Source organism: Malus sylvestris, chromosome 10 (genome assembly GCF_916048215.2).
Source record: "Malus sylvestris chromosome 10, drMalSylv7.2, whole genome shotgun sequence".
Taxonomy (NCBI): domain Eukaryota; kingdom Viridiplantae; phylum Streptophyta; class Magnoliopsida; order Rosales; family Rosaceae; genus Malus; species Malus sylvestris.
The window spans coordinates 32,922,829-32,948,105 of record NC_062269.1 but is presented as its reverse complement, the minus strand read 5'-3'; the positions used below and the strand labels follow the sequence as shown (position 1 = coordinate 32,948,105).

The window sequence follows — 25,277 nt, the reverse complement described above, 5'->3', positions numbered from 1 at the left end:
CCAAAACCTCTCGGAAAACTGGAGCAGTCACTGCTCCCTTCAACTACTAAAAAACTGAGCTTCCACAAATTCAACTTCCTTTTCTATGTTGTCTTTGTAATTCCCAATTCTCCACCAAATTATGGACCTTCAAATTACATACAAATCGAACCCACTTCTCCTTTCTTTCACCCCAATCAGCCACACGTCTCCAAGACCCCTTCTTTTTAACCTACCCACAAAGCACAGACCCAAAATTTCCCGGCAAAGACCGGTTTTTCGTGTCATGGCTTCTGCAAGTTCAAATGGGTCTGATGGGTTTTCTTGGCTGAGTCTGAGTCGGTCCATACGCCGCGGTTCCGAGCGGTTCTGGTTTGATTTTGGTGAGTGGGTGAAGGAAACAGGGTTTGATTTGAAGGAAGTTAATGTGATCGTAGGTGAGTATTTGGAGCTAGTTGGGGACCGGTTAAAGAAAGGTGGGATTGAGTTGGAGCGGTTTAGGACCGAGTTGCTGCCGGAGTTCGTCAGCTGGAATCAGTGGGAACGTTGGAAGGTAAGGCATTTAGATTCAATTTTAATTTCTGTTTGATTGCTAAGAAAGTTGAACAAGGTAATGGAAGCTTCAAAGTAGAGTTTTTTTGTTTTGATTAAGTTGTGGCGGGTACTAAATATAACTTTGAGTTAGCTGAATAAAGATTATTGATAGCAATTCAGAGGAAATGTTAGCTTTTTTATCAGCACTCTTCAAGCAACATACACAATGGCGTTCATATGGCATGAATCGCATGATGGTTAGTCCTTTCGAAATAGTTTTGTGGAGTGCGAATTATAGAATTGATATGCGAACTATAACGCTCGTTTTGATTTTCTCAACATGTTATATATATTATTGATATCGGACAATGCTGTATAAGCTCTCCAGAATTTATTTAGAGAACTCCAAATGAAGATAAAGTGTGCAGTTTCAGTTGTATTTTTTGTCATTGTGGATTTTGTCTTTGTTGAACTTTCCATTCTTCAGAATATTTTCGTAGCTATATGTAGGCTAATACCAGTTTCTGCACCAGTTGAAGCAAAACATTCGGGGAATCTCCCTAGCCATTTGAACAATCTTGTTCACTAGACTTTTCAACAAGGATTCAATGTCTCAAGCTTCAAATGATTCTCTGTTCTTTGGTTGTCAATCTTATTTGAGAATAGCTAATATTCTGATCAACCTTTTGCTACTATTCTGTAGAAAGCTTCATTGATTTTCAATCAAGTGAAATTTATAAGCTAGTCACAAACTGTCCATGATCATCAAAGAAATTACATAATGGTATGGTCATCTTCATTTGTTTATTCTCAGGATATCAAGACATGGGAATCTAAAAGAGTTGCTGCTTTGATATTCTATGTTTTTGTTACCTTGGTTTCTTGCCAAAGAATATATGTAACAATTCGAGCACCTCTCCAATATCGTCAAAGAAAAGAGTTGACAGAGGCTTATATGGAGGCAGTGATTCCTGAACCATCCATGATGCCTCGCCGCACCAAGCCCACTCTTGCCAGGTGATACATCCTTAAGCCTTCATAACTTCTAAACAGCGCTTGCGCCTGCAAATCATTAAGGCCTTTCGCAAAAAACACGCCAGAATACTTCGTCATCAAAGGCCCCAACTTAACTGAAGTCGGTGAAAAAGGCCTTGACTTGTCTAAAGTTAATGAAGAAAAATGAGTGCCAAAGTACTCACCCAACCAACCATACACGTAGTGGTAGGGAAGTACCGCAGCCTGATCTTCAGTGCTGGCCGAGTTCAAAACAACACCCAAGCCATTGTAAATGTTGGCTAAGACCGAAATAGCAAGGCTAAAAGATTCGCTTGCGGCCATCTTGCTAGCAACTTTGAAGACTCCGGGATGGACGAAATTGACGTCGTCTTTGGGGAAAACGAACTTACAAAGCCAACAAGCTAAGAAAGCGGCTAAGTAAGATTCTTCCAAGTGCTCTGACGCCACGCCAAGATCCTCAAATGCCTTCAACTCAGTAGGGGTACAGCGCCCAGCTTGACCAATGACACCTGACGGATTTGAGTCTCCCTTAGGCCTCGTTGTCTTGTTACGACCACTTTTCTTCAAACACCTTTGGTACTTCATGACATCTCAATACCAAAACCGGATCCATGAAGAAATCTTCATGCCTGACTTACTCGGGGCCTCTTGGGATGGTACGCCCAAAACAAATAGTGGCAACTCACAGGCAATCCTCGACTGTTGCAATAAGAAAATTGCTCCGCACTAGGAACAACCTCGTCATAAAATTTTCCTTGGATTGGCAAGCCTCCTATCTTGTGAAGATCCCTAAGTGAAATCAACATCTCCTCTTGAGCCGTGTGAAGTGTTGGTTGTTGAACACAATGCTCAAAGAATGCACGAAGGATGGCAATCATAACTGAACAAAGATGCATATACAGCATGATAAAGGCCCATGTTGGTAAGCACATCTTTGGAACGGCTCAAGACATTTTTAAGCCATTCCCAGTAAAACTCAACGAAGGCGGCTCCTCCAGTAATCGACAGGATGCTACTCCAAGCCACAGCTCCGCTGCGAATACGATCACCAAGAAGCTTAGACGAGGCCAGATGATTGTCACGAACATGGTGCGAAGAGTTCAAGAAAAGAATCCTCGAGATGCACGCCTTCTTCTTTGTATCTGGTTGAACATAATCTACCACCTTCCAAGATACTTCAGAAGACCACAACTTAATATGCATGGAGTTGTCTTTTGCGAGAAGAGCAAGCGCCTTAGGACCAGTCAGTGGCGCGTAAAGCTTCAACGTCGTTCCCCTGTTTTGCGAATCGCCTTCCTTCGCAACAATGGTGATGGTGCTGCTCTTAAAGCACTTGAAAAATACCATGACCTCAACGAAAAAAAAATCAGCCACAAAACTTGAGCAGCACGGCAAAGAGGGTAGCTACAAGACGGTCATTACGAGCGGCAGCAAGAGGCACGATGAAGTCACCATCGAGGAAAGTCGTGACCAAAAGGCACTACACAACATAAACTCGTTGCAGTCTTTTGCACAACCCCACACGATAAAAGTGCCGCACTGCAACAAGCTCCAAGTAGCGGCAAGAGGCAGAACGAAGTCACCATCGAGGAAAGTCGTGACCAAAAGGCACTACACAACATAAACTCGGTGCAGTCATTTGCACAACCCCACACGGTAAAGGTGATGCACTGCAACAAGCTCTAAGCGCGGGGAAAAGAACCTCTGTTGAAACAAGCAAGGAAATTCACCACCCTAAAAAAAAAAAGTCACGTGAAAGTCAAAACCCACCAGCCGTGTGTATGCGTGTGTGTGTATGTATACATACATGCTAGTCAAAATCAAAAGCACAATGAACCATGTGTGTGTGTTTATATATATATACATGATATCCTTTCGGTGCACAGTGGGAACAAAAAAAAAATAAAAAATCACAGCAAGGCATGAACCTGTGGCAATAAGCGTAATAAATAAAGCGCAGCGAGAGGTGATCAATGGTGGTTGTAGCACAGTCCAAGCACTCTGCAACTTGAAGGAAATAGAATGGGGATAAGATATCTGTCTAAAGCCTTACAAGAGAACCTATTTATACACAACTGGAATTGAGGAACTTGATATCTGGCACGGCAACAGGCATCTGCTTTTCCCAAATGCTAAGACATCTGCTTTGCTCCAATGCTAAAGCATCTGCTTTGCTTCCCAAAACAAGGATCATGGTCCCTTTATTTTTGTCTTGTTTATCAACCAAATGGAGTGGGAAGCCAAAAGTGGATTTGGAAATGTCAATTAAAAAATTGACGTCCTAAAATGAGCAAACAAAACGGGGCCTTACTTCCATACACTTGGAATAAGTGATGATGACATGTGGAAGGCAAATGACAAAAAAATAAAAAAGGAAGTGCCATATAGGGGAGATAAAGCTCATTTATTGATTTCTCTACAAAATTTACATAAACGTACATTTTACATGAGTCAAAAAATAATAATAATAGTAAAAGGGGCAAGAAACAGGAGGGAGCCTTCACAAAGGTTGATCAGGTGGCACCTCAGTACTTGGTAGAGCTCCATAAGAGTGAGGCACCAGAGGTTGATTATTTGGAGCCTCAACAGTTGGTAGAGCTCTGGAGGACGAAGGCAATAGGTGCCTTTGGAGTAAAGCCACAAACATATGATGGTCACTCTGAATTCGACCTTCGGATTCCTGTAGTTGGTCGAGCTTTTTTTTCATGCTCGTTGAGTAACTATTTGCGAGCATGTGCAACTCTCTGTTTTCATGCTTAAGCACTCTAATCTCTTGCTTAAGGCTTGCCACCTCAGCCATCAAGGATTTGACCTGGCGAGTATGAGCAAGAAGGCATTGGCCCATATTTGATACAGAGCCCGCACACTGAACATTGAAAACCAAAGAGTCCTGAACAACCAGCTCATCAGACCGCTTGGAAAGGATCTTGTTGTCCTTGGGGGTGAGAAGATTTTTAGCTACCACCGTAGCGGTTATGTCATTCTTCATCATAGAGTCCCCAACTGTAAGAAAATCGGTGGGGGATAAGAAAGATGAGTGCCATATATTGTCCGGAGAAGATATATCGACATCTTCCCCAACATTCAAATCAAGACGATGATCAGATGGGCAAGCCATTTGCAAAAATGATGAAAGAAGAAGAGGTCATGTAAATCGAATTCTTAGAAATACAAAAGGAGGGAAATTCCTAACAAGTAGCAACTCTCTAAGTGTGTTTTTGAACACGATTAATGCCTCTATAAAAAGAAGAGGCAATAAGGCTTGTTCAGAAATCGAAGAGGCAACGCGGCCGTTCAGAAACCAAAGAGGCACCTCTCCCCGAATTTCACAAAGCCGGGCTGTTTGTTCAGAAATTGAAGAGGCAACAAAGCCACTGGTTCAAAGATCGAAGAGGCACTGCTCTTTGAATTTAAAAGGCTGGATTTGCCGGATCAAAGTTTGTCGCCGCCCTTCACACGCAACCTCAACTTTGCAGAAAGCACGGGCAAATTTGTCAAAGATTTCTGACAAAGTCGAAAACGCGTGAATCTTACTGTTTCAATTACCCAACGATTGCCGACAAGAGTAAAGGAATAGTGCCACTACTGGTTGTTGGGAAATTCCTATATATGTCGACCTTCGTCCTCTATAGTAAGGCAGACCTACAAAAATGCCCAACCCTTCCTCACCTCCGAGAGTACACTCCCAGCAGAGCCTCTTGAACTACTCAGTTTTCTTCCTCTCCGGGAATACCCTTGTAAACAAATGACATCAAAGCAAAAGTATCTCATATCACCATGGTCGAAAGTAAGAGTACCATATATCATGCTTTTTCCCTGTCTTTTCCTTTACACTTGCCCTTACCTGCAAGACAAGAAGAAAGAAAGCAATCAGTCGGAACCTGAAATCAAACTTTCGATCTGGAATTAATTGCTCGGAACCTTTGCATGGTTGCTTACCTGGCATTGCTCTCGAGTGCTCATCGTTGTTGAGAAGTAGTGCTCTGAAAGACCATTTAAATGCAAAGGTTGCATTTCACTCCTGCATCGGGGGTAAATACTGCAAGCGATTGAAGCAGAAGGATCAATGATGAGTCGGAATAGATCACTATAGCACGACGCCCTTCCTTGCAAAACCGCATAACCCAGATGGAGGAGTCTAAATCAAATCCAAGCTCGGCATCGTTGCCCTAATCAAAGAGCTCGAGAAGCTTCAACAAGCCTTTCCTTGGCACCGTCGCCGAATAGCAAAGCCTCGTTGTGCAACGCTGTCAAATTGCCACCGCTTCTTCGAAAGCAAGAGTATCTCATATCATGCTTTCTCCTTGTCATTTTCCTTGTCCTTGTTCTTACCTGCAAGACAAGAAGAAAGAGAGCAATCAGTCGGAACTTGAAGTCAAACTCCCAGTCAGGAACTGACTACCTGAAACCCGTCCTTGATTGCTTACCTAGCATTGCTCTGCCGGGGAAATAGACAAGGCAGCAGAAGATACCACATCTGCCTGAAGAACATATAAGGCAAGTGAAAATGATACATTGAAGCATGTGGAAACAAGCACAACAAAACATGTGTCGATTCATTTGCTACTTCTTAAAAAACAAAAGTATCTCATATCATCAGGGTTGCAATTACTCTAGATTTGGCGGACTTGTTTTGACCCTCAAATTCTTAAGTCGTCTTGCTAGGCGTTGTGAGCTGCACGTGCCGATTCACCACCCTTGAATCAAATCCTTAAAGATCAAGTCACCAACTTGAAGAAATCACGTTCGATTCAAGATCAAGTGTCCACCATCCTTGAACCAAATTCATCTTCAGATAAAAGGAGTAAATCCAGACATTTTCGTGCAAGTCTAGCAGAAGAAACCCCTCAGCCCAGTTCAAAAATAAGCCTGTGGAAACTCAACAATTGGAGGAAACCAGAAAATCCTCCAACCCAGTTCAAGATCAAAGCTGTGGAAAGTCAACAAGCACAACAAAATACGTGCCGATTCATCCACTACCAAAGCCAAAGATCATCTACCACATGAAGCTCCTTGTGGTCCAATTTAATTCAAGATCAAGCCTCGATGACCCTTAAAGAAATTTCAAACAAAGTTCAAGAACAAGCCTCAACGGCCTTTGAAGAAACTTCCAACCCAATTCAAGATCAAGCCTCAACGGCCCTTAAAGAAATCTCCAGCCCAATTCAAGATCAAGCCTCGATGGCCCTTAGATCAACATCTACATTAAGGGACTTCAAAACGCATTTCCTACACGTGACAAACACATGTATACGACGCGCCTTGAAGTGGAGACATTTGTAGACATCAAAATTTTGGTGAAACAAATGTTGACCAATAATTACAATTTCAACGCTCACGTGTCACGTAAATTTTACACGTAGCATGTGACTAAACGAAAAATAAAAATAAATCGGAGAAGTCATCAAATAAGGACACGTGTCAATAACTGGCAGAAATAATTTATTTCATCTGAATATTATATTCAAAAGTATCTCATATCATCAGGGTTGCAATTACTCTAGATTTGGCGGACTTGTTTTGACCCTCAAATTCTTAAGTCGTCTTGCTAGGCGTTGTGAGCTGCACGTGCCGATTCACCACCCTTGAATCAAATCCTTAAAGATCAAGTCACCAACTTGAAGAAATCACCGGATAAAGGAGGAGGGGGAGGGCGTCAGGTAGTCGACAGCCGGCACTCCATGATCACGTCGAATCCTTATGAAAATGAATCTAGAACAAAATCGCGCTAAAGCTAGGGCGTCACCCGTAAGTGGCGCGCTGTGTGGCCCGAGCACAGTGATAAGTGAGCAAGGGTCGCTGTATCTCCATCGGCACCCGGATGCAGTGTTAAATGAGCAAGGGGGCCATAGAAACTTCTTTTCGAACGACTCCACTCAAAGTTGTTTGGGAGCATATGCTCCTATCAACTTTACCCGGGACACACAAAAGAAGTACTTTGATCCTATTAGACGGGGGAGGGTGAAGAAGCTAGGACAGAAGGGTAGAGTTCAAGAGAGCAAAATGCGTTTAGGAACGTGGAATATAGGAACCTTAACGGGAAAATCTATGGAAGTAGTGGAAGTTATGGTGAGGAGAAGGATAAATATTATGTGCCTACAAGAAACTAAGTGGGTTGGTAGTAAGGCAAAGGATCTAGAAAACTCAGGGTTTAAACTTTGGTATTCGGGCACAAATAGAACGAGAAACGGTGTTGGCATCATCGTGGACAAGACCTTGGTACAAGATGTTGTAGATGTCAAGAGGGTAGGAGATAGAATCATGGCAATCAAGATTGTAATAGGACAAGAACTTATCAATGTGATTAGTGCGTACGCACCTCAAGTAGGGTTGGATACGAGTTCGAAGGAGAAATTTTGGGAAGATCTTGGAGACTTGGTGCAAGGAATTGCTCAGACGGAGAAGTTATTTATAGGAGGAGATTTAAATGGACACGTGGGCAGGGAGACAGGCAACTATGGAGGTTTTCATGGTGGCCATGGTTTTGGGGAGAGAAACGAGGATGGGGAAGCTATCTTGGATTTTGCAATGGCATATGATCTCTTCTTAGCCAATACCTTCTTTAAGAAGAGAGAAGAACATGTGATCACCTACAAGAGTGGGTCGTCAAAAACACAAATAGATTTTCTTCTAATGAGGAAAGGGGATCGTATAACTTGTAAGGATTGCAAAGTTATACCAGGAGAGAGCGTGGCTAATCAACATCGCTTGTTGGTGATGGATGTACATATCAAAAGAGTAAGACAAAAGAACAAGACTTGGAAGTGCCCAAGGACTAGATGGTGGAATCTAAAAGAAGAAAAACAAGCCATTTTCAAAGAGAAGGTAATCACCCAATGTGTGTGGGATAGAGAGGGGGAAGCTAGCCAAATGTGGGATTCCATGGCTAGTTGTATCCGAAAAGTAGCAAAAGAGGTATTAGGAGAGTCCAAGGGCTTTGCCCCACACCAAAAGGAATCTTGGTGGTGGAATGAGGAGGTACAAACAAAGGTGAAGGCTAAGAAGGAATGTTGTAAAGCCTTATACAAGGAGAGGACCGATGAAAATGGTGAAAGGTATAGAAAAGCGAAGCAAGAGGCGAAGAAAGCTGTCAGAGAAGCTAAGTTAGCGGCTTACGACGATATGTATAAACGACTAGATACCAAAGAAGGAGAGTTGGATATCTATAAACTATCTAGAGCAAGGGAAAAGAAGACAAGGGACCTAAACCAAGTGAGGTGCATCAAGGATGATGATGGAAAGGTTCTTGCTACAGAGAACGCGGTTAAAGACAGATGGAGAGGTTATTTTCATAATCTTTTCAATGAAGGACATGAAATGAGTGCTTCTTTAGGGGAGTTGAGTAACTCAGAAGAGTGTAGAAACTACTCTTTTTATCGTCGAATCCGGAAGGAAGAAGTGGTTGTAGCTTTGAAGAAGATGAAGCATAAAAAAGCAATAGGCCCAGACGATATACCAATCGAAGTGTGGAAACTTTTGGGAGAGACAGGTATAACATGGCTCACTGACCTTTTCAATAGGATTTTGAAAACGAAGAAGATGCCAAATGAGTGGCGAACGAGCACTTTGGTGCCTATCTACAAGAATAAGGGCGACGTACAAAATTGCATGAACTATAGGGGTATTAAGCTAATGAGTCATACAATGAAGCTCTGGGAGAGAGTCATTGAGCATAGATTGAGGCAAGAGACACGGGTTTCGGACAACCAATTCGGGTTCATGCCAGGGCGCTCAACCATGGAGGCAATCTATCTCTTACGAAGATTGATGGAAAGATATAGAGATGGGAAAAAGGATTTACACATGGTCTTTATAGATTTGGAAAAAGCGTATGATAGGGTCCCAAGAGACATTCTTTGGAGGATTTTAGAGAAGAAAGGAGTACGAGTAGCATATATCCAAGCTATAAAGGATATGTATGAAGGAGCAAAGACTGCCGTAAGAACTCATGAAGGACAAACCGAAAGCTTTCCCATAACTGTAGGATTACATCAAGGCTCATCCTTAAGTCCTTACCTTTTTGCGTTGGTAATGGATGAGTTAACAGGACATATTCAAGATGATATTCCTTGGTGTATGCTTTTCGCAGACGATATAGTGTTGATAGATGAAACTCAGGAAGGGGTAAATGCAAAGCTTAACCTTTGGAGAGAAGTGTTGGAATCTAAAGGTCTTCGCCTAAGCCGATCAAAGACAGAATATATGGAGTGCAAGTTCAGTGCAAACGGAGGCCAAAACGAGTTAGGGGTGAGGATCGGAGATCAAGAAATACCAAAGAGCGACCGTTTTCGTTACCTAGGATCTATCTTGCAAAAGAACGGAGAATTAGATGGAGATCTCAACCATAGAATACAAGCTGGATGGATGAAGTGGAAGAGTGCATCCGGCGTGTTGTGTGACCGCCGTATGCCACTGAAGCTCAAGGGAAAATTTTATAGGACGGCAATAAGGCCGGCGATGCTGTATGGCACAGAATGTTGGGCGGTGAAACATCAACACGTACACAAAATGGGTGTAGCGGAGATGAGGATGCTTCGTTGGATGTGTGGGCACACGAGAAAGGATAAGATTAGGAATGAGGATATCCGGGGTAAAGTAGGAGTAGCCGAAATTGAAGGAAAGATGAGAGAAAATCGGTTACGGTGGTTTGGACATGTGCAAAGAAGGCCTACTGACGCTCCGATTAGAAGATGCGACTATGGGACAGAGGTTCAGGGCCGAAGGGGTAGAGGAAGACCTAGGAAAACTTTGGAAGAGACTCTAAGAAAAGACTTAGAGTACTTGGATCTAACGAAGGACATGACACAGGATCGAGCACAATGGCGTTCTAAGATTCATATAGCCGATCCCACTCAGTGACTTGGATTTTCCAAGTCTCCAACCGAGAAGTTTTCCTCACTCGGGAAATTAAGGGAACACTACCCCAACCTACATGCTCCACTCAGAAAGCTTCAACATACAAGCTTCAACAAAAGAAAATTCAAAGAACTTAGCGAAGAAGGCTTTGGTGTATTTAACACAATACGTTGAAATGAAGGAAAGCTTATTTATTGGTATCCCCGATAAGCTACAAATATGTACATATACATGAGTCAAAATAAACACACAAGAGGGAGCCTTCACAAAGGTTGCTTAGGAGAAGTCTCAGCAGTCGGTAGAGCCCCAGAAAGAGAAGGCACCGGAGGGGGATCATTTGGAGCCTCAGTACTGGACAGAACCCTAGAAGGAGGAGGCATCAGAGGTTGATCATTTGGAGCTTCATTACGCGGTACAGCCCCAGAAGACGAAGGCAATAAATGCCTTTGGAACAAACCCACAAATCTCTAATGATCAAGTAAAACCTGACCATCAGTTTCCTTCATCTGGTCAAGCTTCCTCTTCATGTTTGTAGCATAGTCATGTGCGAGCCGGTGCAACTGTTTATTCTCATGCTTGAGCCCTCTAATCTCCTGTTTGAGACTCATCACTTCGGCCGCCAATGATTCAACTTGGCGGGTTCGAGCAAATAGGCGTTGGGCCATATTAGACACAGAACCTGCACACTGAACACTGAGAGCCAGCGAATCCTTAACAGCTAACTCATCAGACCGTTTGGAAAGTAGTCTGTTATCTTTGGGAGTGAGAAGGTTCCTGGCCACCACCGCAGCGGTCATATCATTCTTCATCACGGAATCCCCAACGGTAAGAGGACCAGTAGGGGAGATGAAGGATGGGCGCCATATGTTGTCTGGAGAAGGCGGGGCTGCCTCTTCAACAAGGTTCAAGTCAAAACGACGGTCGGAGGGGCCAGACATTTTCAAAGGTGTTGAAGAGAGAAGAGGTCGGACAAATAAAGATCTTAGAAGTGCAAGAATGAAGCTTCTACTGGTGGAGATTCAAGGGTGCTTCGGAACTTAATGCCAGCCCCTATAAAAATCTGCACTCGACGGAGCTTCAGAAATCGAAGAGGCGCCTGCTCAGAAATCGAAGAGGCGTTTGCTTTCTCAAAAGTTGGGCTGCTTAGAGATCACGAGGGGTGATCTCAGAAATCGAAGAGGCGTTTGCTTTCTCAAAAGTTGGGCTGCTCAAAGACCACGAAGGCCGATCTCAGAAATCGAAGAGGCGCTCGCTTTCTCAAAAGCTGGGCTCCCCAGAGACCACGAGGGCCGATCTCAGAAATCGAAAAGGCACCTACTTTTCCAGCCTTGTCAGCACCTGTCACACGCACACTCAGCTTTGCGGAAATTATGGGCATTCTGTCAAAGACTTCTGGGGAGGTAGAAAACACATGAATCTTACTGTTCAATCACCCACTTCCCACACGCAACAATAGCTCATGGGTACCACAGATAACTTTGCCAAAGTTCTCTGCCAAAGTTGAGCACGTGAAGCTTGCAGCTCCCACTACATCGCTCTGACCAAGAAGGGTAAAAGAATAGCAATGAAACAGCACTAACAAAGTTTAGACCCATAAATTTTGAAGGTCTAGCTACCATATTATTACCCACAAGGGTAAAGGAACAGTACCACTATTGGATAATTGGAAAGTCCCTGTGTGTCAACCTCTGTGCTTCGTGGCAAGGTAGACTAGCAAACATGCCCAACCTTTACTCACATTCGAGAAAACACTCCCAATAAGATTGCTTGCTCCAAAATCGAAGAGGCACCGTCCTCCGAATCTCGAGAGCCAGACTCCCAACATGACTACTTTCCTAAAAATCGAAGAGAGGGTAAAGGAACAGTACCATTGCTGGATAATTGGAAAGTCCCTGTGTGTCAACCTCTGTGCTTCGTGGCAAGGTAGACTAGCAAACATGCCCAACCTTTACTCAGATTCGAGAAAACACTCCCAACAAGATTGCTTGCTCCAAAATCGAAGAGGCACCGCCCTCCGAATCTCGAGAGCCAGACTCCCAACATGATTACTTTCTCAAAAATCGAAGAGACACTGCTCCCCGAATCTCGAGAGCCAGACCCCCAGCATGATTGCTTTCTCAAAAATCGATGAGGCATCGTTCTCCGAATCAATCGAAGAGGCGCTCGCTTTCTCAAAAGCTGGGCTGCTCAGAGACCACGAGGGCCGATCTCAGAAACCGAAGAGGCACCTACTTTTCTAGCCTTGTCAGCACCTGTCACACGCACACTCAGCTTTGCAGAAATTATGGGCATTCTGTCGAAGACTTCTGGTGAAGTAGAAAGCTCATGAATCTTACTGTTCAATCACCCACTTCCCACACGCAACAATAGCTCATGGGTACCACAGATAACTTTGCCAAAGTTCTCTGCCAAAGTTGAGCACGTGAAGCTTGCAGCTCCCACTACATCGCTCTGACCAAGAAAGGTAAAAGAATAGCAAAGAAACAGCACTAATAAAGTTTAGACACATAAATTTTGAAGGTCTAGCTACCATATTATTACCCACAAGGGTAAAGGAACAGTACCACTGCTGGATAATTGGAAAGCCCCTGTGTGTCAACCTCTGTGCTTCGTGGCAAGGTAGACTAGCAAACATGCCCAACCTTTACTCACATTCGAGAAAACACTCCCAACAAGATTGCTTGCTCCAAAATCGAAGAGGCACCGTCCTCCGAATCTCGAGAGCCAGACTCCCAACATGACTACTTTCTCAAAATCGAAGAGAGGGTAAAGGAACAGTACCATTGCTGGATAATTGGAAAGTCCCTGTGTGTCAACCTTTGTGCTTCGTGGCAAGGTAGACTAACAAACATGCCCAACCTTTACTCACATTCGAGACAACACTCCCAACAAGATTGCTTGCTCCAAAACCGAAGAGGCACCGCCCTCCGAATCTCGAGAGCCAGACTCCCAACATGATTACTTCCTTAAAAATCGGAGAGACACTGCTCTTCGAATCTCGAGAGTCAGACCCCCAGCATGATTGCTTTCTCAAAAATCGAAGAGGCATCGTTCTCCGAATCTCGAGAGCCAGATACCACAGACCACTTTTTCAAAGTGCTCTGACAGAGTTAAAACATGTGAAACTGGCAGCTCCCACTACCGTGCTATGACCAAGCAGGGTAAAGGAATAGCATTACTACTTGTTGTTAGGGAGACTCCTATATATGTCGACCTCCACCCCAACGGACAGGCAGACCTGCAAAAATGCTCAACCCTTCATCATATCTGAGAGGGCACTCCCAACGAAGCCTTTCGAAATATTCAGCTTTCTTTCCCCCCGATAATACCTCTGCAAACAAGCTATACTAGAGCAAGAATATCTCATATCATCAGGGTTAAAAGCAAGAGTATCCCATATCATGCTTTTTCCCTGTCTTTTCTTTTGGCCTTGTTTTTACCTGCAAGACAAGGAGAAGGAGAGCAATCAGTCAGCACTTGGAATCAAGCTTCCAGCCAGGAACTGACTGCCTGGAACCCCTTACCTGATTACTTACCTGGCATTGCTCTCGAGTACTCATCTTCAACATCTTATGTTCCCAGGGAAGATTCCGCATCTGCTTGAAGAACAGATAGGGCAAGTGCGAAGGATACAAGGAAGCATGTGGAGACAAGCGTAACAGCACACGTGCCGATACATCCATTACTCTGTCAAAAGCAAAAGTATCCCATATCAGCAGGGTGGAACGTACTCTAGATTTGATGGACTTGTTTTGACCCTCAAATTCTTCAGTCGGCCTTGTACTCTGGAGGAAACCAGAAAACCCTCCAGCTCAGTTCAAGAATAAGCCTGTGGAAAGTTACTTCTTCAAAAGCAAAAGTATCTCATATCATCTCTTCTCATTTTTCTTCTCTTTATCCTTCATGCTGCTGCAAGATGGGGAGAAGGTGAACAATCAGTCGGAGCTCTGATTGCTTACCTTGTCTGTCACCTCTTTTAGCAGACCCCCTAGCTCGGCGACTTGGGGGACTCCTACTACATGGTTTGTATCGCGCTTGACCAAGCCTGAAACTACAAGTAAGGTTCAAGTGAAATTGATACATTACCTTGTGCATCTCCACCAGTTAAAGATACCACCCCTGGATGGCGAAAGAGTACTTCCAGAGAAGATGCCACATCTACCTATGAGACAGATAAGGCAAGTCAAGACGACACCACACTCCGATACTTAGAAGTTTCGTGATTACGAGATCATTCTCCCACAATATTTCCTAATGTCATTTGTACTAAATCATTCACTTGTACTCACTAAAGGAGAGCTTGAACCTATGTACTTGTGTAAACCCTTCACAATTAATGAGAACTCTTCTATTCCGTGGACGTAGCCAATCTGGGTGAACCACGTACATCTTGTGCTTGCTTTCCTATCTCTATCCATTTATATACTTATCCACACTAATGACCGGAGCAATCTAGCGAAGATCACAAAAAGCGACCGTTTTCGCTACCTAGGATCTATCTTGCAAGAGAACGGAGAATTAGATGGAGATTTCAACCATAGAATACGAGCTGGATGGAAAGAGTGCATCCGGCGTGTTGTGTGACCGTCGTAGGCCATTGAAGCTCAAGGGAAAATTTTATAGGACGGCAATAAGGCCAGCGATGTTGTATGGCACAGAATGTTGGGTGGTGAAGCATCAACACGTACACAAAATGGGTGTAGCGGAGATGAGGATGCTTCGTGGGATGTGTGGGCACACGAGAAAGGATAAGATTGGGAATGAGGATATCCGAGGTAAAGTAGGAGTAGCCGAAATTGTAGGAAAGATGAGAGAAAATCGGCTCCGGTGATTTGGACATGTGCAAAGAAGGCCGACTGACGCTCCGGTTCGAAGATGTGACTACGGGACAGAGGTTCAGGGCCGAAGGGGTAGAGGAAGACCTAGGAAAACTTTGGAAGAAACCCTAAGAAAAGACTTAGAGTACTTGGATCTAACGAAGGACATGACACAAAACCGAGCGCAATGGCGTTCTAGGATTCATATAGCCGACCCCACTTAGTGGGAAAAGGCTTTGTTGTTGTTGTTGTTGTTGTTTTATATTCAAAATTAGGCCTTGAAAAATTCTTTAAATACAAGGCCATTTCATTCATTTTAGGACTCCAATTCATTCATCACCAATTCACATCACACCAAAACCTTGAAACTTTGAAACTCTAAAGCTCCCAAGCAAATCCCAAAGGATCAAGAAAGCTCCCTCCGTTCTTCGTCAAATCCTCCTTCAAGATCAAACCCCAACGGCCCTTGAAGAACGTCCACCAATTCAAGATCAAGCCCTAACGGCCCTTTGGATCAACAACATCAACAAATCCACACATCCGTTCTTCAAGATCAAGCCCAAAAGTCCTTGAAGATCAGTTCGTCAAGATCAAGCCCAATGACCCTTAAAGAAACCATCTGCACACCACTATTCATCCTAAAGATCAAGCACCGACGACCCTTTAGATCAGCAGCCCATCCATAAATCTACACAACTATACATCCTAAAGATCAAGCCCCGACGGCCCTTTGGATCAACAACCCATCCACAAATCAACACCTTACGAAGATCGAATCAGAGGCTAAATTTGTAGAAGAGATTGTAACACAAAATCATTGATACAAATATTATTTTGTACACGTGTTTTTGTCTCATTCATCACAGGAATTTCCGTGTTTACACTCTTGGCTTGGTTCTTTTTATTTTAGTAATTGGTGCTTACCTTTCTATAGTATGGATGACAATCTAATTTGCTTTGGCAACTATTTGCTTCATCTTCCACTTCAGCTTGTCTTCCGCACTGTTGGTTTTTCTGGGGCAGATATTCCGAATCTTGTCAATGAAGCAGCAATCATGTCAGTAAGTAAAACATACAAACACCCAAAGTGTAGCATAAGCGAACTTTTTGTTTGTATTACTGTTTCCTTGAAATAAGAGTTGTGTGAGATATTGATGGTGAGAAAATTGAACTGGTAACTTTAGTGGCATAGGTTGCTCCAAGGTGTGAACCAGGTTTATTAATTGGTGTATAAAAGGTCGTACCCAGTGCACAAGGCTCCCGCTTTACGCAGGGTCTGGGAGAGGTGAATGTCGGCTAGCCTTACCCCCATTTATAGAGAGGCTGCTCCCAAGTCTCGAACCTGAGACCTACCGCTCATGGGCGAAGGCACTTGCCATCGCACCAAGTGCGACCTCTTTATTAATTGGTGTATATGTTGTATTTATAAGGTACCAGTGAGGTTTCTCTTTAGGTAGATGCATCTCCAGCTAGTAAATACGGTAATACAACAAATCTAGGAAAAGTAAGATGCATGCTTATTCAAGTTTCAGTAGTAACTATGGTTTCATGACTGTTCTTTGTGAATAGTAATATTTGGTGAAGTGGTGTGAGTGTTTACTGGGATCTCAATAAAAAATTGTTTAACTGATGTTTGACATGATATTTAACTTTTGAATAAAATGTGAATCTGTTATTTTGAAAAGAAAGCTTCTCATGCATATTTTTCTCAAGTTTATATTTGCATGTTGTTTTGTACCCTTCATTTTTCAGGTGAGGAAAGGTCGTTCCAAGATCTACCAGAAAGACATTGTTGATGTATTAGATAAACAATTGCTTGAGGGTATGGGTGTACTACTCACTGAAGAAGAGCAACGGAAATGCGAACAGAGTGTATGTCTGTGTTGATTATTCTTTAGTGGTTTCCTCAGCAGTAACAAGTGTTGTATGATTTTTATTTGATCACTGAGTTTTATGTAATTATATCATAGGTGTCGTCGGAAAAGAAGAAACTGCTAGCTGTTCATGGGGCTGTGAGGTGGGCAGTTGGCCAATGAGATACCTGGGTCTCCCCCTCGGAGGCAAGCCAAAATCTATTAAGTTCTGGGACCCGGTGGTAGAGAAGGTGGAATTGAGACTTCAGGGTTGGAAGAAAGCTTTTTTATCTAGAGGCGGAAGATTCACATTGATCCAAGCTGTCCTGGGATCCTTGCCCATATACATGTCCCTGTTCAAAGCCCCACGCGGGGTCATTGGGAGATTGGAAAAGCTAATGAAAGGGTTCCTTAGGGAAGGGGTTGAGGAAGGAAAGAAGTTTCACTTGGTCAAGTGGGAGAAAGTGTGTAAAAGCAAGGAGGAAGGTGGCCTTGGTCTGGGAAATTTGAGAAATCGGAATGCCGCCTTATTAGCCAAGTGGCTGTGGAGATTCCCGCGCGAATCAAACTCTCTTTGGCATAGGGTGATAAAGAGCAAGTACGGTTTGGTGCCAAATGGTTGGGACGCTAATTGTCCGAGTCGAGGCTCGAGCAGGTGTCCCTGGTCAGACATCTCGGCTGGTTACCCTTCCTTTCTTCACTCATGCTGGAGAGAGGCTGAGATTCTGGTAGGACAGTTGGTTGGAGGGCGGACCGTTGAAGGAGCAATTCCCTAGATTATTTTCTTTATCAAGGACAAAAAACCAAAGTATTTCAAATTTGGTAGTTTCTTCTTTACAGCCGGTCAGTTGGAATTTAGAGTTTAGGAGAAACCTAAGAGAGTCGGAGATTGAAGAGGTGGCTGGTTTACTGCAGAAGGTGGAGTCCATACGGTTGTGCCATTCTAGAGAAGACAAGAGAAGATGGAATTTAGAAGGTTCTGGCCAGTTCACTTGCAAATCCTATAACTCTTTCCTTTGCAACAATGAAGATGTGCAACAATTTCCCCCTTTCTCTCAGATATGGAAAGCAAAAGTGCCTCCAAAAGTCAAAATCCTTGTGTGGCTAGTGGTGCTCGGGAAGGTTACTACTTGTGATCAAGTCCAAAGACGAATGCCTTTTGCATGCTTCTCCCCCCATTGGTGCGCTTTGTGCAAATCCGGGGAGGAAAGTGCCAACCATGTTTTCCTCCATTGTCCGTATAGCATTCAACTTTGGTGGAAATTGCTCAAGGAAGCTGGAGCAAGATGGGTCACCCCAAAGGGCTGTTTTGAGCTCCTAAGCACTAAGTTCGAAGGCCTAGGGAAAGGGAGGAAAGCCAAAACTTTGTGGGGATCTCTGTTGATGGCCCTCTTCTGGAACATTTGGTTGGAGCGTAATAAAAGAGTCTTTGAGGTTACAAGGGAGTGGGGGTTGAGGAGCTTTGGGATAGAGTAAAACACTGGGCAGCCCTTTGGGCTTTGGTTTCAGTGGAGTTTAGAGATTACAATTTCTCTTCTATTTTTAGGGATTTGTTAGCAGCCGTTAATTGATTTGGTCTAGCTTTTCCTCTGTTCAATTAGTTTTCTTTAGGGGTCCTTGCTAGTTTTCTTCTAGCTCCAGGTGGATCTCTTTTTCTCTTTTGTAATTCTTTCGTTTTATAAAATTCTTTCGTTTCTTTTCAAAAAAAAAAAAAAAGGTTATACGACCTTTGGCTACATGATGATGCAAATGGTGGTAGCTCATGGTGGGCGTTGTGCCGAGTTTGTTGTGTTTGGTGATGACATAACTGATGGAGGAAGGGATGATTTGGAGAAGATAACAAAGGTAATGACAATACTAATTACTTCTCTGGAAGAAATATAAAGGAACAGTGAATCAATTGCCCGCTTAACATTCTTTGCTTTGAAGTTTATTATGTACCTGAGGCGTTTACATGTATTTAAGCCAATGAAAGTGCAATTAGCTCATTTCCTTTTATCTCTCCCCTTCTTTAAATTTAGCAAAGTCATTGATAAGTGAACCCTTGTTTTTCAGGGCATATATGAATAAGAGGGATATGCATTCAAGTAATCCTCTTGGCAGAAGTAGTGTCAACCACAGCTTCTCTCTTTCTGTGCTGTAATCATTTTGATGAACATTGTAGCATCCCTTGCTTAATTGCAGAATACGTCAATGCCTCATAGGCAAGATGAGTTTTTCATGAGATTTGTCAAAAACATGGATTGTTATCATATTTTCAGATTGCTCCAGAGATGGTTATCAGCCCTCAAAATTCAAGGTTGGGGCTTACATCTTTAACAAAGAGAGTTGGACATGTGGATCGACCAGATAGTCCAGATGGCGAGTTGATAAGATACAGGGTAATTTTATTTTCCAAACTTGCAATTATATAAAAAAAATGCTCCAACCTTGATCTTTTTATTTATCTGATAATCTTGATCAACTAAATTTTCTTATCTTTGTTCGTGACGTTAGTGGGATGACCCCCATGTGATTCCAGCCAATATGATGCTTGAAGTGTCTGAGCTATTTACTTGAGAGTTGACAAGGGTAATTTAATTTGCATTTTTTTTATTATCATTTCTAATGCTATCCAAAAAGGATACTACTGAATGTTAATGGTCCTGTCGAATGATAGTGGCCTCATATATTTCATCGAAAACTACATTTTGTGTGTATTTGGTATTGGTTGCAGTACATTGAAGAAACAGAAGAACTCGCAACGAATGGTTTGACAAACAATAGGCACATATTGGACATGATTACGAAGGAACTATTAGAGAAGTCAAGGATTACTGGTTTGGTATGTTATAGAACACACTTCTCTTAATTGTGAACACTGTAATGTTGATTAGATAACATTTAACTTTGCATGTTATGAAATTCTTGCACCAAACTTTTTAGATGTGTATTCTCACAATCTCATGTTCCAATTAATAGGAGGTTGAAAAGAAAATTAAGGACCTTTCTCCAGTGATGTTTGAGGATTTTGTAAAGCCATTTCAGATAGACTTGGAACAGGTATTTATTTCGGTAGTTGCTAATGTCTTACTGTTTTATATCCGTTTCAACTTTTAAATTAATAGTTTCCTAATGGTTTTAGATAATTTCTTTTGTTATAATATCTGTTTCTTGGTATAGCTCTTCTTCCTCCCTTCAAAGTGCCTTTTGGAAGACTGGTTTCTTCTTGAGATGATTCCAACTTACGTTTATTTGGTTAAATTTTTAGGATGGACCGTTGCCACATAATGATAAGTTGCGGTATAAACCGCTGGACATATATCCTGCACCACTGCATAGATGTTAAACTATTGCTGGAAATCATCTATCGATTCATTGCACAGATGTTACTTTCCTGTGAAAGTCAAGCAGCCGGGGGGGGTCTACGACTCTGCTGGAGTGTTTCCTTGAATCAACCTTAGCTTGTAGTCAAGTTAATTTCCAGCAGACATGACTGGTCACATGTTGCATATCAGGACGCCATTTTGCCTGAGAAATTGACCTTGTTGAAGCTCTGAAACCTATAATCCGCTGAGCCTTAGACGTCGCTACAACGATAACCGTTCAATCGGTGATCCTTGAGGATTGCTAATCAAGCTGTGGATAGTCACATGTAAAAGGATTGTTTCGTGTTTCGAAATGAGGCTCGGATGAGTTTATTGAAAGAAAAGAAAAAGAATAAGGCTCAGTTGTTGCTTCATGTCAATTTTGTATTTGATTCATTTTTCGGAAGATTGCAACTCAGAACAGCATAACCAAAATCCATCATGTAACGTTTGTGAGCCAAAATTATATATGAAATAGTTCCTAAATTTCAGAAGCATTCGAAACTTTCAACTTCTATTGAATTTTCTCTTTTTTTGGTTCGTCGCGAGTTCTCAAGATGTCAAGATAAACATAAACACAAAATAGGCAAGTAAACAACTTGGTTTCTTGGCACACAATTATAGTTTACAATGCAATAATCTACACCTTTGATATTGTAATTTTCTCACACGTCGATGAATTTAACAAGAATTCAGGTTTGCGATCTGGTGGCGCCAAATTCCTCAGTGATCCAAGTACATGAAAATTATTAACAATTAATGGAAATGGATTCCTCTGTTGGAATTCTTATGAGCAGCGAACTAAGTTTTATAAGCGTTGGAGGTAACCGTAAATATGGTCATGTACTTATCCTATGCCTTACAACTTGCTGCTTGGAACCCCTACTGGTGCATTTCTAGATCTCTTCTCTACTGTTCGAGAAAGCTGCTTCACTGCTTCTTTTGGCAGATGGCGAGGCCGGCTCAGCCAAAGTCCCCCATCTACTACAATGACAGTTCCATTGATGAATTTACCTGAAAAATTTACAATGACAAATAAGTTTCCAACGATACAAATGGAAAAGCGATGTTGATAAAAGAGGAGTAACAAAGCCCGTAGACACGAGCATCAAGAACAACTCAATGTTTTGTTACTTGGTTTCATTTTCTATTATTTCGGACTGACTAAAGCTTAGCATGGATATTTTATTCAACTGAAAGCATGATGGGACTGGATAACGCTAAAAAGCTGAAGCATCAAGAGATAATGTGCACGAAAAGTCCTGAAATCAGATACATATCAAACCAGGATGGACTCCTGCAGTTTGATAATTGCAGTATTTCATACTCTTTTTCTAAGGGGATTGCAGCACAAAACTTTACGATTATGCAAGAGATACTGATATTGCTAATCACATGTTGCTACAAAGATGACAATGATGATATTAAAATGCACAAGCAAACACTACCCAACCTGCATCTGAAGTAAGGTAGAGAGCGGCCATAGCAATATCCCATTTGTCCCCTAGCTTATACAAAGGCATGTAATCTCTAGCTTTGCTATTTATCTCCGCAGGTACAAGTTTACTCATGCCAGGTGTATCACCAATGGGACCCGGTGCTATTCCATTGACCCTAATGTCGTAGTCAGTTCCCCACTCGAGTGCCAAGTTTCTCATAGTGGCATCGACAGCTGCCTGTTGGAAAGGGATCATTTTGAATATACTTATCACAAAAACAAGATATAACAACTGAAAATATATCGAACAAACCTTGGCTGCTGATACATGGACTTGATACCAAGCGGCTGTATAATGTAAAGTAACACTGATGTTCAATATTGTTCCACCACCAGATGAGCCCCTTCCGGGCCCTCCTTTTTTAAGATACTTGAGTGCTTCGTGGCACATTGTGAATGTACCAACAGCATCAATATCCATAACTACAGGGAAGAAACGAAATATATGATTTATTGGGTAAAAATAGCACCTATAAATGAAGTCGTTTTAATAGGTCAATGATAATCTAGTGAAAACTCTCAATATGTACTACAACTTTAAGTTTACCTTAGTAAATCAACTATAGATCTAATAACGGATCTCATTTGTTTGCTTAATCTCTGTTCGCCCATTTCAATTGAGTTAAAAGGCTAAGATAGCTGGATCATATCCTTAAAAAGTAAACTGACAAACAAGTTTATGGATGCACCCAAGCATTCCTGCTTTCTTTTGACTTCAGCAAGCTTTAATACTATATATTATTTTTTTGTGTTAACCTAATATCTTTGAAATTTCAAAAGATTCTTTTTACAATTGATATATTAAGATCCCAAACTAGAGAAAACCTTGCACTTATGCAGTTTTTCACCAAAAACAGTGCTCAACCATTGGCTGAAAAAGTTTTAGCCCATACATACACAAGGAGAATTTCATTTGATACCGAAATGAAGAAAATAAACAAATTCATATGTCCAAACATATGATAAAGATTGTTACAACATCCAACCTGTTCGAAATCCATTAGGTGATAGATCCTCTGCTGATACAAGAAAATTGCCAGCTGCAGCATTCACAAGTATGTCAAGCCTACCAAAATGCTGGAAAGTTGATTCCACCACTCTTTTTGCATCTTCCTGTTTACGAACATCTCCCTCAAAACCAACAGCCTGATACAAAAGGAAAAAATAAAAATAAAAAATCTTGAACTATACAACCAACTAATTCCGATATGAATTGAACTTATGGACTAATACTAAATCACTACTCCCACAATTGGACTTTGAGCCATTTCATGCCGGTGAATGAGACCATAGTGAAGATCTCAAGCCGCCAGGTAAAATCTAGAACCTACTCCTTGTGTTGCTGATGGCTTTCGACTTTTAAATTCATATCTAAGATCATAGTGCAACCCTAAACTGCTCGACCAACAGAATCACCATTCCTTTTTGTTGCCCAAAGTGCACACAAGTTCTGCTTTGGTTAATTTGCAGTTGTTCGATGGGTGACTAGGAGTTATTGGTTTTGATCAACAGACAAAACATTACCTGTAAACACATTTCGACCAAAAAACAACTGACACACGCCCTTTCAACTCCAAAGTTTACACCAATGCAATGATCTCCGCTAATGCATATTAACTTAAGTATTTAACACTTGTAATTCCTTGGCGCCCAAAAATCAATTTTAGTTGAGATAGTGTACGGTAAACCCAGATGGGCATATAAAGTATAAATGAAACTCCGAAATAAAATTCCGAAATTCACCGGCTTTTTCAATCAACCAAGCAGAACAACAGAAAACATTTATTATCTTTTTCTGAAAAAGGAACTACATTTCATTTCCCTCATTTTCTCAGCAACCAAACAACCCCACGATTCAGCAAACCAGAAACACAAACAAAAACAAAAAAGACCCAGCTGGGAAATCAGAGCATACTGATAATGCATACAATTACCAAAATAGTTCACTGATCACAAAGAACAAACAGAATCGTATCTATTCCATTTTTCTCAATTTTCTGAGCAACCAAACAGACCCCTGAAAATAAAAAGCTTGACAAAAGAGAAGGTACCTGAATTCCAAGAGATCGAAGCTCGGAGACGGCTGAGTCAAGCACTTGCTTCCGGCGGCCCATGATGGCAATGGAGGCTCCATGTTTGCCGAATTGGGTCGACATTTCCAACCCGATTCCTGACCCACCTCCGGTTATCAGAGCCACCTTCCCTTTCACCGCATCAGCCTTGAACGGCGAGTCCATCTCGCTCTCTTCTATCTGTTCTTCTCTCTTGCTTCCTTCTACGAAGCTCTCGTTTGCCTGTACATTTGCCTGATGTGTTTCGTATGGCGACACTTGTCAATGCATACAGTTTGCGGTCCAAAATAAAATTGTTATATTTTATTGAGCTAATTACGAAATTTCGTCACTTTCAAAACCGCACTCCATTTATTAAAAAAAAAATATTCACATCACTACCTAAACTTATAAAATATTAACAATTTAAGCAACTATTATTTCTGAGTTTCTAACTATACGCACAAGAAAATATTCACTTGCAACCAATTCTTAGGATCAGTGGCATATTTCAACTAATTTAATGTTCATGCGTATTAAAAAATAAATATTTTATCTGATAGAAATTTGCAACGTGGTGAATTGGTGACAAGAGAGTATCTCTTTTGAAGAAGATTAGTTAGACCATAAGGTAGCCTAATTTTGGTCTAACATGAGACTTATCCATTCTAAATCTTTAGCGTAACGTTACTTTGGATTGCAAAGTTTGTGCTAGACAAAATGTTAGGGAGGAAAGAAAAAATAAGCTGAATGATTAGTTTGATAGCCTCATAGAAGTGGTTGTCGCTCAAATCACATAAGTTGTTAATGAAGATTCGTATGCTCTAATGCAAAAGTGGTTTAAATTGGTTAAAATTTAATACTTTGTTGAGTAATGGATAATTTGCACCTTTTTTTTCCTTCCAACTTATTAATTTTTTATTTTTTAAACTTATTTTAAGGGCTAATTGCATTTGCATCACAAGATTTGGAGTCTTTTGCAATATATGCCGTGAGGTTTCAATTTTCATATTTCACCATGTAATTTTTGAATTTCACTAATTTTACCCTCTCATTGATTTTATCGTCTAATTAGATATTAAATGCTGATTTGACGGTTCAAATATGGACCTAGACTATGCCACATCACTAGACTCACTACTCAACGTTTAATTAAACGGTAAAATCAACGTAGGGGTAAAATTTATACAATTCAAAATTACGTGGTGTAATATTCAAAAATGAAAACTCATGACTGCAAATGAACACCTAATCTTAGAGCACCTCCAGCGAGGGAGGTTGCTCGGGGGCCAAGCCTCCAAACAGTAACAAATTGTTGGGGGGAT

At 41.7% G+C, this 25,277-nt stretch overlaps 3 protein-coding genes across 4 annotated transcripts; 2 read left to right on the top strand and 1 right to left on the bottom strand.

The window, feature by feature from the left end:
* LOC126586377 (ATP-dependent zinc metalloprotease FTSH 12, chloroplastic-like) lies at positions 1-1,782 on the top strand. 2 transcript variants are annotated; one of them, XM_050251217.1, is made up of 3 exons: positions 1-532; positions 675-770; positions 1,405-1,782. In XM_050251217.1, the coding sequence occupies exons 1-3, from the start codon at positions 122-124 to the stop codon at positions 1,486-1,488; spliced, it is 591 nt and encodes a 196-aa protein (XP_050107174.1). In that variant the 5' UTR covers positions 1-121; the 3' UTR covers positions 1,489-1,782. The 2 variants fall into 2 exon arrangements, with proteins under 2 accessions (XP_050107174.1, XP_050107173.1); XM_050251216.1 differs by lacking the exon at positions 675-770 and having other exon boundaries at positions 1,328-1,780.
* An 11,498-nt stretch (positions 1,783-13,280) lies between these two features.
* Positions 13,281-20,900, top strand: LOC126586379 (ATP-dependent zinc metalloprotease FTSH 12, chloroplastic-like). Its single transcript, XM_050251219.1, has 4 exons — positions 13,281-16,264; positions 19,773-19,880; positions 20,018-20,098; positions 20,307-20,900. Exons 1-4 carry the CDS (start codon positions 16,139-16,141, stop codon positions 20,382-20,384), a joined length of 393 nt encoding a protein of 130 aa, XP_050107176.1. The 5' UTR covers positions 13,281-16,138; the 3' UTR covers positions 20,385-20,900.
* Positions 20,901-20,988: 88 nt separating this feature from the next.
* LOC126586374 (peroxisomal 2,4-dienoyl-CoA reductase [(3E)-enoyl-CoA-producing]) lies at positions 20,989-24,236 on the bottom strand. Its single transcript, XM_050251212.1, has 5 exons — positions 23,953-24,236; positions 22,888-23,047; positions 22,155-22,324; positions 21,857-22,079; positions 20,989-21,417 (listed from the first exon to the last, which is right to left on the bottom strand). Exons 1-5 carry the CDS (start codon positions 24,136-24,138, stop codon positions 21,263-21,265), a joined length of 894 nt encoding a protein of 297 aa, XP_050107169.1. The 5' UTR covers positions 24,139-24,236; the 3' UTR covers positions 20,989-21,262.
* Positions 24,237-25,277: the final 1,041 nt, after the last annotated feature.